The sequence below is a fragment of the Ictalurus furcatus genome, chromosome 1, assembly GCF_023375685.1.
Source record: "Ictalurus furcatus strain D&B chromosome 1, Billie_1.0, whole genome shotgun sequence".
NCBI lineage: Eukaryota > Metazoa > Chordata > Actinopteri > Siluriformes > Ictaluridae > Ictalurus > Ictalurus furcatus.
This window is the reverse complement of record NC_071255.1, coordinates 19048874-19066831: the sequence shown is the minus strand read 5'-3', so window position 1 is coordinate 19066831 and position 17958 is coordinate 19048874. Positions and strand designations below refer to the sequence as shown.

The 17958-nt window shown below is 41.0% G+C and overlaps 1 protein-coding gene across 1 annotated transcript in view; it reads left to right on the top strand.

The window, feature by feature from the left end:
- The window catches only part of tlcd4a (TLC domain containing 4a), a 29314-nt gene extending 12358 nt beyond the window's left edge, over positions 1-16956 (top strand). The window contains exons 4-8 of the mRNA XM_053631079.1: positions 384-473; positions 618-676; positions 6624-6718; positions 13881-13954; positions 14111-16956. Of these exons, the coding sequence (XP_053487054.1) occupies positions 384-473; positions 618-676; positions 6624-6718; positions 13881-13954; positions 14111-14426 (634 nt within the window). The 3' untranslated portion in view covers positions 14427-16956. The remainder of the gene's footprint in view (positions 1-383; positions 474-617; positions 677-6623; positions 6719-13880; positions 13955-14110) is intronic.
- Positions 16957-17958: the final 1002 nt, after the last annotated feature.

The window sequence follows — 17958 nt, the reverse complement described above, 5'->3', positions numbered from 1 at the left end:
TTGGACTGTAAAGGGAGGGACAGAAATCTCCAAGGTTTCATTAAAATTTTTGTGTTCCGAAGATGAACGAAGGTCTTATGGGTTTTGAACGACATGAGGGTGAGTAATTGATGACAGAATTTTCATTTTTGGGTGAACTACCCCTTTAATCATGTGATTCATTGTTGCAAGATCATAATAGAATGGTGAACATGTATGTAAGAACCTACAATGAGGAAGAGTGTTTGCAAAATATGCTCCAAAAGAGAACCACTGATGCGTGGTAGTATCGCCTTTTTATACTGATGTAGCACTGTATATTGATGTGACTCTAGGTATTTATACTACTTGTGCCATTCAGATGTGTTATTGCTTCTATGCTGTACGTCTTTTTGTTTTTCTAGGACAGTGTCCACATTCCATGCCATATTAGTCGGGCTCTTTTGCCTCTACATCCTTTTCTTCGATGAAGCCATCAATCAGGACCCTGTGTGGTAAGAGAACTATCATACTGCATGCAGAGAATTATGGGGCACTGTTGCACTGTTGGAATGAACACAGCTGGAGCCAACTCTCAGTCGTTCTCCTCACTGCAGGGGAACAGCAGTGACTTATTTATTCTGTCTTTAACCCTATAGGGGAGATCCAACATTGGTGAAGATAAACGTGGGAATAACAACAGGCTACCTCATATCTGGTGAGAGTTCAATTCTGCAGTCTCATTACATGCAGAAGGCTTTCTGGGATATTAAATATAAAGTCTGAAATCTTGTGAAACTGCCTCACACTGCTGTGAGACATGTCACAACACTGTATGATATGTTGGCTTGCTATTTATGAACCAATATTAGTTACTTCAAAATCATGTTTAGGCAGATTCAGAGTTGCCCAAGTTGTATTTTACAATGTGTTGGCCAGCTTTGGAAATGTACATGTTCATGAGGGATAAAAAAAAAAAACCCAACTTTGCTTGTGAAGATCAAGTCCCCTCCGAAAATATTGGGGAGTAATGGGGAGTCCAATTATTTTGTTTTTGCAATACACTGAAGACATTTGGGTTTGAGATCAAAAGATGAATATGAAATGATGGATCAGAATTTGCATGTAGATGTGTTAAACAACTTGGAACATGGCACCTTTTGGTGGCAGACTATTCAATATTTAGGTGAGGAAAAGTATAGGAACAGATAGTCCTAAAGCAAATTAAAGTAAACAACACTTAATATTTGGCTGCATATCCCAGGCTTTTTCCCCCCTGATGAAGTGCTTTGTTGTGTTGGCAGTGCTTTTTGGGTCATTGTCTTGTTGCATGATGAAGTTCATTCTAATTAGATTGGATGCATTTCTCTGTAAATTGGAAAACAGATTGTTTCTGTAAACTTCTGAATTCATTCTGCTGCTACCATTGTGAGTTACATCATCAATAAAGATTAGTGAGTTCGTTCCAGAAGCAGCCATGACACTACCTCCACCATGTTTCACAGATGAGCTTGTATGTTTTGGATCATGAGCAGATCCTTTCTTTCTCCACACCTTCATTTAGAATGAATTCCATGTTAAATATAATTGCTAGTTCAGCTGAGTATTTTTAAATTGGATTGTATCATGGTTAGTGTTTTGACTTTTGATTTGACTGACTGCTAAGAGTTGTTCACACGAGGTGTCAACGAGGTGTCATCAAATAATCTCACTTTGTCTCTGCAAAAATGTGAAGTAGTTTATTTCTAGATCACAGATGTACATCATAGATGTACAGGTGCATGTCAAAAAATTTTAATATCGTGGAAAAGTTCATTGTTTTCTGTAATTTAATTTGAAAAGTGGAACCTTCATATATTCTAGGTTCATTACACATAAAGTGAATTATTTCAAGCCTTTTTTTTTGTTTTAATCTTGAGGATTATGGCTTACAGCTCATGGAAATCAAAAATCCAGTATCTCAAATTATTAGAATAAAGAATTTATAATGCAGAAATGATGGCCTTCTGAAAAGTATGTTAATTTTGCGCTTGGGCTTCTTTTGCATGAATTACTGCATCAATGCGGCATGGCATGGAGGCAATCAGCCTGTGGCACTGCTGAGGTGTTCTGGAAACCCGGGTTGCTTTGATAGCGGCCTTCAGCTCGTCTGTATTGTTGGGTCTGATGTCTCTCATAGATTCTCTATGGGGTTCAGGTCAGGTGAGTTGGCTGGCTAATCATGCACAGTAATACCATGGTCAGCAAACCAGTTACTGGTAGTTTTGGCACTGTGGGCAGGTGCCAAGTCCTGCTGGAAAAGGAAATCAGCCTCTCCATAAAGCTTGTCAGTAGATGGAAACATGAAGTGCTCTAAAATCTCCTGGTAGACGCTGCATTGACTCTCGACTTGAGAAAACACAGTGAACCAACACCAGCAGATGACATGGCACCCCAAATCATCACTGACTGTGGAAACTTCACACTGGACTTCAAGCAACTTGGATTCTAGATGGAGATACTAGAGATCCAGATCCTTTTGCCTCTGGATGGAGCTCAAATCTTCTCTAATTCCAGACTGCTGGGACTACGGCTGCTCCTAAGGCCATACAGACTTCATATAAATCCATAATGAACTTTTTCACACTATCTGTTGTTACCCAGATGAGGATGGGTTCCCTTCTGAGTCGGGTTCCTCTCAAGGTTTCTTCCTCTTAAAACATCTTAGGGAGTTTTTCCTTGCCACCATCGCCACTCAGTGGCTTGCTCAGTTGGGATTAATTCACACCTTTAATATCTGTATACCATGTTGATATTTCTGTAAAGCTGCTTTGAGACAATGTCTATTGTAAAAAGCGCTATACAAATAAAATTGAATTGAATTGAATTCTGTTCCTCTCCACTCTTCCTCCAGACTCTGGGACCTTGATTTCCAAAACAAAAGCAAAATTTACTTTCATCTTCCCTATGATTGTGGTTGTGTGTACTGAACCAGTGTCATGATTCCCCCTTGAAGCAGCGTGCTCTAAGCGCGAACGCGCGAGCACCTGCTTTTCCGTTGTTGACCATAGTCACATCTGGACACGTGTGTTTTGTTTATGTTTCTGTCATGACTCCTCCCTGTTCTGTCATTGGCTGGGATTCCACATGTGTCTGTATTGCCCTCAGCTGCTAGCAGTTTAGACGCTGATCATGTCCGCATATATACCGCGCGCTTCCCAGCACACAACACGGAAGATTATCATAGAGTTAGTTTAGTTCGTATAGCAGTCATAGTCATGGTCCATGTTTAGAGTTAGTGCGCGCTGGATTATCCGCTTCCAGTTCCTCGTCATAGTTCGTTTCTCGTTTTGTTTATTGACCCTGTTTTCCGTGACCACGACCTAGATTCCAGCCTTGCCCCGTGTATGCCTGTTTGCCAATCGCCTGACCTCTTGCGTGTTTGTGGATTACGTTTTGGATCACGTTTTGGATTTGTCTGCCTGTCTCTCTTTCAAATAAACAACTGTTCATACTGCACTTGCATCCGTCCTATCTCTGCTCCGTCACGATTCGTGACAGAATCTTCCGCCGAAACATGGATGCAGCAGGAGAACGGAGAAAACGCATAACCCGGAAATCGACGCCAACCGTCCCCGCTATGGACTCAGTCCACTTCCCACAATGGACATTTATGGAGCTTCCTGATCCATTTGACGGATTTTTCGGTGCCCCTGAATATTTTCTGGTAGACTGTCAATTCTATTTCACCAGCCTGTTAGACCCTAAGCCAGAGGAGAAGCAATGGCTCCGATTCATGTGGTCCCGGTTCTTTGGACCGGCCCGTCAGTGGGTGCAGCTCCAACTGGATAAGCACTGTAGGAACCTGGACAGTGTAGAACAGTTTGTGGGGGAATTCATGATGCGGTTCGGGAGTCCGGAGGCGAGGGCCGAGCTAGAACAACTTCTCGGGGGGGTAAGTCTGGCAGGCAAACCTGCCCTGCCGTTTACCCACTACTACAGGCAAACTCATGCAGAGCTCCAGCTAGAGGTCAACAGGGAGGCTCCAGCACCAGAGCTCAACCCTGAAATCCAAGTCAAGTCTCAAGTCCCTGAAATCCAAGTCAAGTCTCAAGTCCCTGAAATCCAAGTCAAGTCTCAAGTCCCTGAAATCCAAGTCAAGTCTCAAGTCCCTGAAATCCAAGTCAAGTCTCAAGTCCCTGAAATTCAAGTCAAGTCTCAAGTCCCTGAAATTCAAGTCAAGTCTCAAGTCCCTAAGGTCCAAGTCCAAGTCAAGTCTCTAGTCTCTGAAATTCAAGTCAAGTCTCAAGTCCCTGAAATCCAAGTCCAAGTCAAGTCTCATGTCCCTGAGGTCCAAGTGAAGTCTCCAGTCCCTGAGGTCCAAGTCAAGTCTCCAGTCCCTGAGGTCCAAGTCAAGTCTCCAGTCCCTGAGGTCCAAGTCAAGTCTCCAGTCTCTGAGGTCCAAGTCAAGTCTCAAGTTCCTGAGGTCACGTCCAAGCCTGCTGATCCAGTTGACCAAGCTCCACTAATATCTAAGCCTAACGACCAAATTCTGTCCACGCCCAAGTTTACCGACCCGGTCGCCCAAGTTCAGTCCACGCCCAAGTCTACCAACACGACCACCCAAGTTCTGCCAAAGCCAGAGTTTGCTGAAACAAACAACCAAGCTCTGCTCATGTTCCCATCTGATGACCTGACCCACCAAGTTATGCTCACGTCCCAGTCTGCTGACACGCACAGCCAAGTTCTGCTCACGCCCGAGTCTGCTGACACGCACAGCCAAGTTCTGCTCACGCCCGAGTCTGCTGACATGCACAGCCAAGTTCTGTTCACGCCACAGTCTGCTGACACGCACAGCCAAGTTCTGTTCACGCCACAGTCTGCTGACACGCACAGCCAAGTTCTGCTCACGCCCGAGTCTACTGACACGGCCACCCAAGCTCTGCCCATGCCCAAGGTTCACCTGGTGACCTCAGAGCCTCAGCCTCCCTGGTCAGCTGAGGTCGTCGCTCAGCCTCCCTGGTCAGCTGAGGTCGTCGCTCAGCCTCCCTGGTCAGCTGTGGTCGTCGCTCAGCCTCCCTGGTCAGCTGTGGACGTCGCTCAGCCTCCCTGGTCAGCTGAGGTCGTCGCTCAGCCTCCCTGGTCAGCTGTGGTCGTCGCTGAGCCTCCCTGGTCAGCTGTGGTCGTCGCTCAGCCTCCCTGGTCAGCTGTGGACGTCGCTCAGCCTCCCTGTTCAGCTGAGGTCGTCGCTCAGTCTTCCTGGTCAGCTGTGGACGTCGCTCAGCCTTCCTGCTCCATGGCAAACATCATTCCCCCCTTTTGCTTCGAGGAGGCCCACGCTCCTCTCCCTGGCCGCACAGAGACCCACGCTCCTCTCCCTGGCCTTACAGGGGACTTCGCTCTGCCTTCCAGTTCAGCAGGGGTTGTCGCTCTGCCTTCATGCTCCGCCGAGGACTTCGCTCAGCCCGCCTGCCCTGCTGTGGTCGTTGCTCTACCTTCATGCTCCGCCGAGGACTTCGCTCAGCCTGCCTGCCCGGCTGTGGATGTCTCTCTGCCTTCATGCTCCGCCGAGGACTTCGCTCAGTCTGCCTGCCCTGCTGTGAATGTCGCTCTGCTTCCCTGCGCCGCCAAGAACACCGTGCAGTTTCCTGGCTCAGCTTGGGATATTCAGCCGAGGGGGCTGGGGCCGCCAATGAAATGGGATGACTCATGGCACTCCGGGAGGAGTGCCTTTGGCGGGGGGGGTTCTGTCATGATTCCCCCTTGAAGCAGCGTGCTCTAAGCGCGAATGCGCAAGCACCTACTTTTCCGTTGTTGACCGTAGTGACATCTGGACACGTGTGTTTTGTTTATGTTTCTGTCATGTCTCCTCCCTGTTCTGTCATTGGCTGGGATTTCACGTGTGTCTGTATTGCCCTCAGCTGCTAGCAGTTTAGACGCTGATCATGTCCGCATATATACCGCGCGCCTCCCAGCACACAACGCGGAAGATTATCATAGAGTTAGTTTAGTTCGTATAGCAGTCATAGTCACGGTCCATGTTTAGAATTAGTTTAGTTCGTATAGAAGTCATAGTCACGTTCCATGTTTAGAGTTAGTTCGCGCTGGATTATCCGCTTCCAGTTCCTCGTCATAGTTCGTTTCTCGTTTTGTTTATCGACCCTGTTTTCCGTGACCACGACCTAGATTCCAGCCTTGCCCCGAGTATGCCTGTTTGCCAATCGCCTGACCTCTTGCGTGTTTGTGGATTACATTTTGGATCACGTTTTGGATTTGTCTGCCTGTCTCTCTTTCAAATAAACAACTGTTCATACTGCACTTGCATCCGTCCTGTCTCTGCTCTGTCACGATTCGTGACAACCAGACTGAGAGGTGTTTTGAGTTAATTCGCTGATTAGAGCTCTTCTCAGGTCTACATTTCTGTATTATAAATTCTTTATCCTAATATTTTGAAATACTTTATTTTTAATGTCCATGAGCCGTAAGCCGTAATCATCAAGATTAAACAAAAAAGGCTTGAATTATTTCACTTTATGTGTAATGAATCTAGAATATATGAAAGTTCAAGTAAAGTTCAAGTACAAAAGTTCAAGAAAGTTCAAGTACAAAAATTTCAAGTCTAGACTTAGAAGTCTGACGAGTTGTTTGCAGTTGACATATTTCCCCTATTCTTGTGTCTTTTTCAGATCTGCTGCTCATATTTTACTATTGGAGGGCGATAGGGGACAAGTTTTTTGTAGTTCACCACCTGGCCGCATTGTATGCTTACTACTTTGTACTGGTGAGTTCCCTATTGTCCAAGAGCAGAATGTGCAGGCAAGATGGGAAAGAGACAGCCAAGGGTGAACAGTTGTGACGCCTGAGGGGTGTGAAGTGGCTGTTAAAACCTCACTGTTCTCTACTAACACATCCAGGCTTGATCAGATGCAGTGTGTAATACTAACATTATTCACAGCACAAAGATAACGTCATAGTCAACAATTATGCACAAGATGGGAGAGGCATATTGTTGTTTTTATTATTTATTCATTCTTACAATATAGCTGCTCAAATGAAGTGTTAATAAATGCAGTTCCCCGGCATTGTTTATGCCTTATAGTTGGACATGTAAATTGCTTAAGTTGTTGTCATAGCGATGAGGTGACACCGTTGCCACCGTTGTTGTTGTTGGAATGGAACTGATTTTTCCAATAACTGGTTCTTTTGCTTTGTAAATGCATGTTATGGTTTAAGATAGTGTACCTGCTCCAAACCACCATTTCACTGGAAAAAGGACTATCAGTGATCTGCTACTCTTAACGATGAACAGATTAGAAAAAGCAGCTTGCACTGGAATCCTTCAGAAATGTTAGACTATTATATTCACAAGCTATTTTTAGTAAGTGCTGTAAACCGTGTTTACTGTTGAAATCACATTAAGAGTGTGATTCTGAAAGGAACACACAGTTCTAAGATAAAATAGTCTCACTCGTCACAGACCTGTTGGCTCTTCATGTGAGCACAAAGCCAAAGTTTTTTATTTACCTTTAGTTATGTTAGACCACACAAACCACACAAATTGGCGGCTACTGCTGTTCACCTTTGGCTCTGTTATGTGACCCTCTAGGTTGCCAGGTTCTGTAGTTGACTCTGGCTATGATGATGATGATGGTACTTTTTGCATGGAATGCTCAGTGACGTTAATGGCGGAAGCCGTCCCACATGTCCTTGCCCTCCCTCCACCATGCTTTTCTCTTGCAATGGCTGGGTGCATGCAGTAACCAGCTCACACATTGCTGCTGCTGCATCTGGTGGAGGGTCTGCTGAATGCATGCTTATCTTCCTTTCCTTTAAATGAGAGAACTTTCTCCCTGTGCTGTATTTCTCTAGCCCTCTTTTGAGCTCTCTCTCTCTCATGCACACAATTTCTCTTCCAAAACCTACTAGCCATAAAGTGCCAATCAGGGCTGATGATGGTGCAGAACTAATATGAGCTGCCACTGATTTAGTGTTGTTGTTTTTTTGTTTTTTTAATGTATGCGATTCAAGGAGAAATCTGTTCTTTCTTGTGCGGCTTTGGAGAGAATGGACCATCAAGCACTACAAGCACTGCTTGTTCACTTTGATATTTTTTTTGCATTTTGCCACAGAATTCACTTCTAAGAGAAACCCATATGACTATGGCTGAGAGCTGACTTGACATTACAGAATTGTCAGGCCACCCAACCAAAAATATTGAGTACCTATTCAATTCTGTTTTGATCCACAATAAATCGCATGACAAGAACTGATTAGTTCAGTAAAAACGCGTCCAACTACAAATTCGGATGTGAGACTGCTCAGCTCTGTGGCACAGTGGTTTTGCTTTTCATTAGGTTTTTTTGGCCGATTTGTAAAAATAGCACAGTGTAAACATTAGTAGGTAAACAGGTTGTGACCTGTACCAAGCTCAAAATGAAATCTAAAACTCCTCCAGAAACATTAACTGAATGTTGTTGTAGGCCATACTGTTACTGGACACTTTCATAACTGCTAAATTAAGCCGAGTAGAACTAACAGAAATAATCTAAATGATATACATGCATATAAAATCAGAATATATTCATCGTGAAGCTTGGAGTCTCTCGGCATTGTTCTATTCCTGTTTGTTGTTGTTTGAAAAGTCATAAGCATTATTTGTTGCTGCTGTTTCCTGTTATTTGATGGTTTTCAGTTTTACAAATAATTCTCATAAATCATTTGCTGGATATAAATAATGTTAGACGGTAACCGATCATTTGCTTTTAATAGTCCGTTTACTTTGTGAGGATGTAGTACACACTTTGTATTCGACATTCATGTCTCAATACAGACCAGATTAAAACTGAAGGACTTGTGCATATGGTCTATAAAATGCTGACGTACAAAAATGTTTAGCGTATTTGTTGTTGGTTTTTTTTTTCTAAATCTATAGTGCATGTTGTACAAAACTTTATTGTTGGCGTTGCAGCTTTTCTGTTGTTTTTGCTTTCAATCTGCACCTTTTGTTCCAAAGAACCTGTCCTGTCTGTCTCTGTCTACACCCAACATGACATCTTGAATAATGTAGTCCCACTTTTACTGACCAACAAACATGCAAAAACTACCAGAACAAAGTTAATGCTTTCTTAACAAAAGGGACAGGGCTTGGCCGATCTAGATCTAGACTCCTTCCTGTCTTGTCTGCTGTTGTGCTGTTGTGGAACATTGCGCAGATATGAAGCCCAGTTACAGTATGGACTTACCAGTGCCTAGGGGTACTAGCATGCAAATGCTGGTGTTTTTCTCTTTTCCTTTTTTGTGGTCCATGCCCACTGTTGAGTAAGTATTTTTAAACACTGAAATTCATTTCCGCCCCCAAGGTAAGTGTGCTGTTCATGTTTAGTAGTGTTAGACTAAGAATAAAAGGGTGAACATGCATACAGCTACGCCAACGGCCATCACTTACTGGCCAAATATATAGAAGAACAACTGTAAATGCAATGTTACTTAAAACCCTTTGATGAAGAAATATGTAATGATTTTATTTGAGCATTGCAGTCTCAGGTTTGAAGGACTTCAAAGACCTAATATAATATAAATATTGTGTCTTTAATTAGTACAGTATCAAAGAGGATCTACCTGAGGTCTAGTGATATTTAAGAATGCAGTTATATGAATAGCTGTAGCTAATCACAGCTGAGCCAGTATTCAGTATAACTGCATGATTGCGAGTGCGATATTGCTTTTATACAAGAGTTATATAAACAAGAAATTAATATAGAGTAAGTGACATTTTGGATACAATATGGCCAAATGTTCTATTCGTTTTTGCTCTGCTAATGGAAATGGAGTCCAAAGAAGCCACACTCACTTTATAACACATCTTCTAGCTGGATAGTTAGTTCACAATGATTTGTAAATTCCTGTTGAAGGTTCTTCTGGTAAAACTGGTGTCCCTTCTTCCTTTTCATCTTCATCTGACAAGCTTTTAAGTCAAAAGTTATATTCCTGAAATTATTGTTTGTCATGGCCGCTGATGATGTCTCTAATACTATTGTAGTAACTGTTTCAAACTAGGAAGTAGAGTTTTATGTGGAGAACACAGACGAGTGGAGTGATACACACAGCAAAATTCCCAGTGTGGTTATAAGAAATATATTGACCAATCAAATTAGTAGACCAGAACTAACTGTTGCATAAATGATCATATTTTATTGACGGACTTTCAGCTGTTTGCAATGAACAAGTCAAATATAATCAATTGAAATAGTTCAACACAATGAATGCTTCAAGTGGTTTCCCCAAATTCAACTGAAAATGCAACTTATAATGACTTCTCCAGTTTCAAAATTATTCAACCCCCTGAATAGAATCCCTCACAACAGCACAAATATGCAAAACAGATGTTGTCTCAAGCATACCTGGTGCAACTAATCAAGGCCTTCATTAGTTACACCAGGTGTGCTTGAGCTGGAACACAGGAAATACCTGAACTGGCTAGGGGCAGAAAATTATGAAATACCTGGACAGGGCAGAAAAAGGAAGCGCTCAACGGCTGCAACCAGATTTCTGAGAAGGCAGGTTGTGAAAAACCCTCGAGTGACTGCAAAAGACCTGCAGCAAGACTTGGTGGCAACAGACACTGAGGTTTCAGTGAGCACAGTAAGGCGCGTACTAAACTCAGAAGGTTTCCATGCCAGAACTCCAAGACATACTTCACTACTGACCCAAAAGCACAAGAAAAGTCAGCTCAAAATCATATAAATAAGCCACAGAAGTTTTGGGATTCTGTTCTGTGCAGCGATGAAACAAAACTGGAACTTTTCTGCACAATAGATCAGCGGTATGTCTGGAGGAAGAAGAACAAAGAAAGAACACTCTGTCCACAGTCAAGCATGGTGCTGTCTCTGGGGCTGTTTTGCATCCTCTGGCACTGGAAACTTGCAGCGTGTGGAAGGCAAGATTGATTCACTGAAGGATCTAGAAATCCTAGGAGAAAACCTCATGCCATCTGTGAGGAAGCTGAAGCTTGGGCATCATCGGACCTTCCATCAGGACAATGATCCCAAGCATACCTCAAATTCCACCAAGGCTTGGTTGCAGAAGAAGTCCTGGAAGATTCTACAGGGTCATCACAGTCACCTGACTTGAACCCCATAGAAAATCTGGTGGGATTTGAAGAAAGCGTTTGCAGCACACAAACCCAAGAATATTACTGAACTGGAGGCCATTGTTCATGAGGAATGGGCTAAGATTCCTCAGGAACGCTGCCAGAAGCTTTACATTTCATTTGCAGCAGGTCATAACAGCAAAAAAGTGCTCTACTGAGTACTAAAGATGCTTGCCATGAAGGTGTTAAACAATTTTGAGCCTGGAGAAGTCATTATAAGTTGCATTTTCAGTTGAATTTGGGGAAACCACTTGAAGCATTCGTTGTGTTGAACAATTTCAATTGCTTTTGTTTGATTTGTTCATTACAAACTGCTGAAAGTCTGTACATTTTGACAATAAACCCGATTTGCAATGGGGGTTGAATCATTTTGATTGCAACTGTACATGTACATGTATGTTTATAGACAGAAATAATTTATTATCTGGGGGCTCACAATTAATTATGAAGAGTCTTACTGCATGAATGATTATTAATATGATGATATAAGCTGGCTGGATTGCTATCTATTAACGTCCCCAAAAATGCAAACTGGTACAACACTTTTTCTGTCTATAAATAACTGGTAAATATACCCTGTATTTACATATAATATATTACATAATGTAGTATGGTGCAAGGGTATCAATCGAAAACTATCAACAGATGAAAAAATAAATGACTCGTATGAAGAGAGTCTGTGAATGAAGTCATGTCTCATGAAGGAACAGGTAACTTTGCTAATGGTTCGCCACAGTGGCAGGCAGCCAATCAGAACTGATTTCCGGAAAAACGAGTTAGCCAATGATATTTGAGGCAATAGTCAAGCCAATTGGGCACGTATATTGCTCAGGTGACTACATACCTGACCAAGTCACTGCAATACCCTCAAAATCAAGACTATGCCTTTACCAAAGCTCACTATATTAAAATATTTCAAACATATGAACATGATTGCGACATGGATTGCCATTACTGTCTGCCTTTTTTGATTTTCAGTGATACAGGAGTCTGGACACAGGTCTGCCCCTTTTGGCAATGAAATGCTTTCTCGATTAGAATTCTATCAATTAACACTAGCACACCAATTTTCAAAGAGCTTTTCATAAAACAGCCAGTTAAGGGCTACTAGTAGCCTTACGATTTTTTTGTAAGTATGTCTGCAGGTTTTTAAGGACAGTACCATTTGTTAAAAATGTCAAATAAACATGACCTGTAACTTTATCTCTAATTTTGATGAATCTAGGCAGAAGTGTTTTTTTGAGCATTTCTCCCAAAAAAGGTTTTGTGTTGAAATTAGATTCAAGTCCCGGGCTGTGACATCAACATGTAAAAACAAATCAACATGTCCATGTGTGCGCAATGAAATGGATAAAAACTCTTCATTTTTATATACAAAATAAAGACCACTCGAAGAAGGACAGTATTATGTGCACCAAAAAACCCCAGAAAAACAGACACATATGTAATTACATAAAATATTCACATCATTATCCTGTCAATGTGTTAGTTCTTCTTCCAACCAACCAGACAGATTTTGATTTGATATTAATTTAGTACATTTGAATTATATACACTTTTTTCCCCATGGTGTATTTAATAAATAACATGTTTTGTCTGTGTTTTGAACTTGCTAGTATAAAACAAAGCGGGGAAAAAAAACTTCATTACTGGAAAATATAATTAAACTAACAGTTTTACTGCTGCAAACCTGATTATTGAGTAACTCATGTAGACCCAGAGTTTTGACCTGAATGTTGCTAGTTATTTTTCTTTCTTTAATAGATTAGCTATTGTACAACTCCAGGGTCCCAGGTTCAATCCTGAGCTTGAGTTACTGTCTGTATGGAGTTTATGTTCTCTCACTGTCTGTGTGGGTTTCCTCTGGGTTTCTTTCCACCTCCCAAAAACATGCCAGTAGATGGATTGGCTAAGATAAATTAGCTCCTAGTGTATGAATGAGATGAGATTAAATGTGCCTCCAAGTTTATCCAAGGTGTATCCCTGCATTAGATCCATTAGCGGTTACAGCAAGCGAGTGAGAGTGAGTTTAATTTGTAAAACCCTCACAGGCACGGTTGGTTGTAACTACTTGTCTTGGTTAGGATTTATCCATGTTTGACCCACCCTGGGGCGGTACATACAGTATACAGTAGAGCTGGGTATTGCGACCAATTTGGTGATTCGATTCGATTCTTTTTTATATGGTTTCAAGTCGTTTCGATTCAATATCGATTAGTTATCACATTACATTTAAAATGTTAGTTTTGCAGACATGGAATCCATATTTTAATATAAATGCTGGTAACTGAAACCCTCCTACTTCACTATATTACTGAAGTACACGTTTACATTAACAATAGGGTGCACACAATTATGTTTAATTACTTTGAGCAACAAACATTGTAAGAAGAACTCATAAATATGTGAACTATGTGAAATATGTGTATGCAAACTACAGATAATATTCACATCCTCTCAAGTAAAGCATGCGCATTAAGAATAGATTTGGGGATTTCCAGAATCCATATTGTTTCATTAAATTGTAGATCGATTAAAATCGGAGAATCGATATTTTTTACCCAGCCCTAGTATACAGTGACCAGTGTTGCTAAAGGAGCTCGATGAAGGGTCAGTAATTAAGGTCATTGGGTTTGCTCTTCTATGCTTGATCCAACCAAGGTTACGCTCTGGGTTTTCCACAAAGCTAGAGGCGGTTTTTATACATGATGGTGTTATCAAGCCAATCCGGTTGCCTGTTTATTATATTATTTTGTCTGTCATTGTCTGTTTCTTCTTCACTGTATTGTTCCAGGGTCAAGGAATGTTGCCTTATTTTGCTAACTTCCGTCTGCTTGCGGAGTTTTCCACCCCGTGTGTGAACCAGCGGTAGGTGCTCTAATGCTTTCTGTCCATGTTCTGTGAATAACTTGCGAGCCACAACTTCATTATGTATTAAACCAGTTCATATGAATCATACAATGAGTAAAAGTACAACCAATTATAAGTTCATGTTATATGGGTGTGCTTGCCTGTGTTTTGCAGCTGGTTCTTTGAAGTGTTAGGTTACCCTAAATCCTCCAGACTCAACATTGCCAACGGTGTGCTCATGGCGGCTGTGTTTTTCATGGTGCGCATCGCAGTCATGCCTGTTTACTACGGCCGTATGTACTCTGTATATGGCACGGAGGCCTTCTATTGGGTGTCGTTTGGTGGCCGCTGTGCCTGGATCTTTTCCAGTTTCTGTTTGGACATCATGAACATCATGTGGATGCATAAGATTGCTTGTGGCTGCTATAAGGTTCTGCGCTCCAGCCAACATGTAAAGTTCCAAACCCAAGAAAATGGAAAAATGAACTAATCATGGAAGAATGTTCATTCTGTAGTGGGGGAATTTGAGGAAGACACCCAGTGCACTCTGGTGTTTTAGAAGTGACAGATTGTGAGACAGCCAGCAGCAGCTGTGCTGTTAGACTGATTTACTTGGTTCGAAGCTGGTCATGGGAGAAACCACCCCAGAGCAATACAGTACGTGATCAGCGTTTTCCGTGATGCTTGTGCTGCAAGCAGACCACTCGTGATGGGTTAAGATGGCAGCTGATGTCCCCTCATTCCATCTACTTCAGTGGTTTAGGCCCAACGTACGAAAAATGGTCAGCTCAAAAAGCACTGGAATTTTTATTTTCATTATGTTTGAGCTGTTTATATTTTTATTGCCTGAAAGTGAGGCTTTTATTTTAAAATGATAAACTGAACAAAGACTTATTAGGACAGAATGTGTCACATCCTTCTAATTTATTCATCAAAGTCACTGCCATCTATAAACTCGAACGGCCACCATGTTTACTCTGAAGTTACACTTCATGCACTAACTGTGAAGGATCTTACGCTCTCACCTTCACTACCTTACACCAGGACTCATCCCACGATCACAGACCACATCTGAACAAGACGACATCTTTACGCCAAGGATGCTGGGAAGGTGCACGGAATTTTTAAATTTACATAAAGATTTTCTACGGATATTGCTGGGATTGAGAAGAGTAGTGCACTGTCTTTGTGTGATGAGGGACACACTTCTGTCCTTTGCTTTTTGGATAATTATGCTGGAATGGACATCTTCACCTAGATTTGGTTTAGAGATAATGAACATAATTGAACAGTTTCTCTGCTCTGCCATTACTGCAAGACAGTTTTGATTTTGAAACTGGGATTTACTGGGAAACGGTTTACACAATCACTTGAAATTCTCCACAACACGACTTCATATGTACAAGGGATAAGCGCATGCTACAGCATGGTTCTCTGTTTTGCATTGTTGATTGGAATATTAATGGACATGCACAAGTACTCATTTTAGTTTCATGTACAGTGACAATGGAATATAAACAGTCTAATATTTTGTAAAAGGCTTTGGTCATGAACATTACCTTATGGCTTATGTTCCTTATGTGCACTCACTAAAGCAGTGGTAGTTGGATGTTCACCATCTTTTTTTCTCCATAATGCCTTATTTATTTGAACCAGAACTGAATCAGCATGTACATGTATATTTATTCTTTTAAATGAATTGTATTATGTATGGAAAAAGGGTGTTTGTGATGTCTCTTAAAAGATATATACAGAATAACAACGGCAACACAGACTTATTAAAATCAGCTTGAGATGCATCGTCACTTTATGTGGAATTGTAATGTAGGATATTCATACACAGTCTTGAATCTGATTGAACATGTACTTACAATGATAATATTACTGGATGCCACACATTATTTTAATATTATAAATTTTAAAAGTATTTATGTAAGTATGTGCGTTAGATGACATGAGATATAGAGGAATTATTTGCTCTTTAAAATTAAAAGTTCTATTTTTATCAAATAAATTACTTGAATCCTTGCTCTACCTTATGATGTATAGTAGTCAGTTCAGATTCTTTTCATTACTGTACTTACAAGACGAGGCCAGTCATAATCTTTTGCATTTGCTTGTTTTGCAGACATTTTGTTCTGGATGCCTTTTTTATTTATAAGAAATGTTTCTTGGCCATATTCAGTACTTTCTGATGCCATTCTATGTTTTGGATTGGATTGAGCTTGCATGTCTTTACTTCTCTTTTGGTCATATTCTTGCCTTAGGTCTCATTTATGAAAGATGAATTGAAAGTTTGTTATTATTTTATTTCTGCTGTTTAGTGTGGATTCAGTTACACCAGCATAAGATATGTCTTAATATGGTTATAAAACTTTGCCCAAATACCATGTTACAGATTCCTTCTAACATTTCACTTGTACCAAATAAAATATAAATGCAAAATGTTTTCATACTAGATGTAAATACATTCCATTTATGTAATACATTAATGTAATGCATAAATGCATTTCTATAAACCTTCAGTGTGAGAACTAAACCTCACAGTGATGGCTGTAAACTCAGTGAATGTCTTTACCCCACGCTGGTAATGTTAATTTCATATTCATTAGAAAGAATATACCTTAGTGTAAACTCATTTGGATCTTTAGGTTAATGTAAGTAATTTGATTCAAAAACCCTTATGTTTGTCTATATTGCTTTTGCATCAAGCTACACAGAGCAAACAGCCTCACTGTGTGCTGATATGTCCGGATGCCTCTGGGTGATTGGGTTGTATGAAGCAGGACCAAGAATGTTGCTTACATGTCATTGATTTTTATATATTGTCATCTATCTTCTTTTTTTTTTTCTCTGACCTAATGACCCCATTTGCTCAATAAAGCAATATGTTCATTTGGAATTTGTGTAATTTAGCCTCCCATGATTATCATGATGATCAGTGTCAGCAGCACCTTCACTAATTGTACTTTGTATCAAATACGTTAGCTCCATTAAAGCAATAATTCATGGAAAATTCAGATTTGCACAAATGTTCTATTATTTATCATCTTTTGCATTGGAGCTACATGGCAACCACTGGTACCATGTAGTACTTATATTTCTGTTAACCGTGCTGGTGTAATGAAAATATATTTACTATACCAGGAGAGTAATATTTATTTGTTGCCGAGTGCTCAATTCATGTTCTGCCACATATGTATGAAAGAGGTATGAATTAGCATGTGAGTGAGTGAGACAGTGAGACTCAGCAGATACTGGGTTCATATACAAAATATTGCCAATATTGGGAACGCTTGCAGAACAGAAACAATATGCCAATGAGTCCTTTATGACGTGGACATTAATATTAATTAATGTTGTTTACATCTATTGCAGCCACCAGACCCTCCCTTCCCTGGATTGTGACAGTTTCAATAAAGTGGACATGCAAGCTTTGCTCATATAGTGCATCGAATCAACGCATAATAACAAGGCATTATACACTAATAGAACAAATTTGGGATGTGGGAGAACAGGAGATTCACAGCAGGAAAGTGCACCTGAAAAATCTGCAGGAATTGCATGATGTAATCATGTCAACATGGACCAGAATCTCAAAGGAATGTTTCCATCATATTGTGGAATCCATGCCACGAAGAATAGAGGATGTTTTGAGAGCAAAAGGATGCCCAACCCTGTATTAGTTCAAGTCTGAGGATTCTAACAAGGATGAATCATTTTCTAAGGCATTTTTGGGCAGCTGTGGCTCAGGTGGTAAAGCAGGTTGTCCACTAATCGTAGGTTGGCGGTTTGATTCCCGGCCCACATGACTCCACATACTGAAGTGTCCTTGGGCAAGACACTGAACCCCAAGTTGGCAACTTAGCACCTTGCATGGCAGCTCTGCTACCATTGGTGTGTGTGTGAATGAGACACAGTGTAAAGCGCTTTGGATAAAAGCACTATATAAGTGCAGAACATTTTATATTTACTGAAAGACTAGCAGGAGAGCCAGGTAACCCACATTGATTCAATTAATT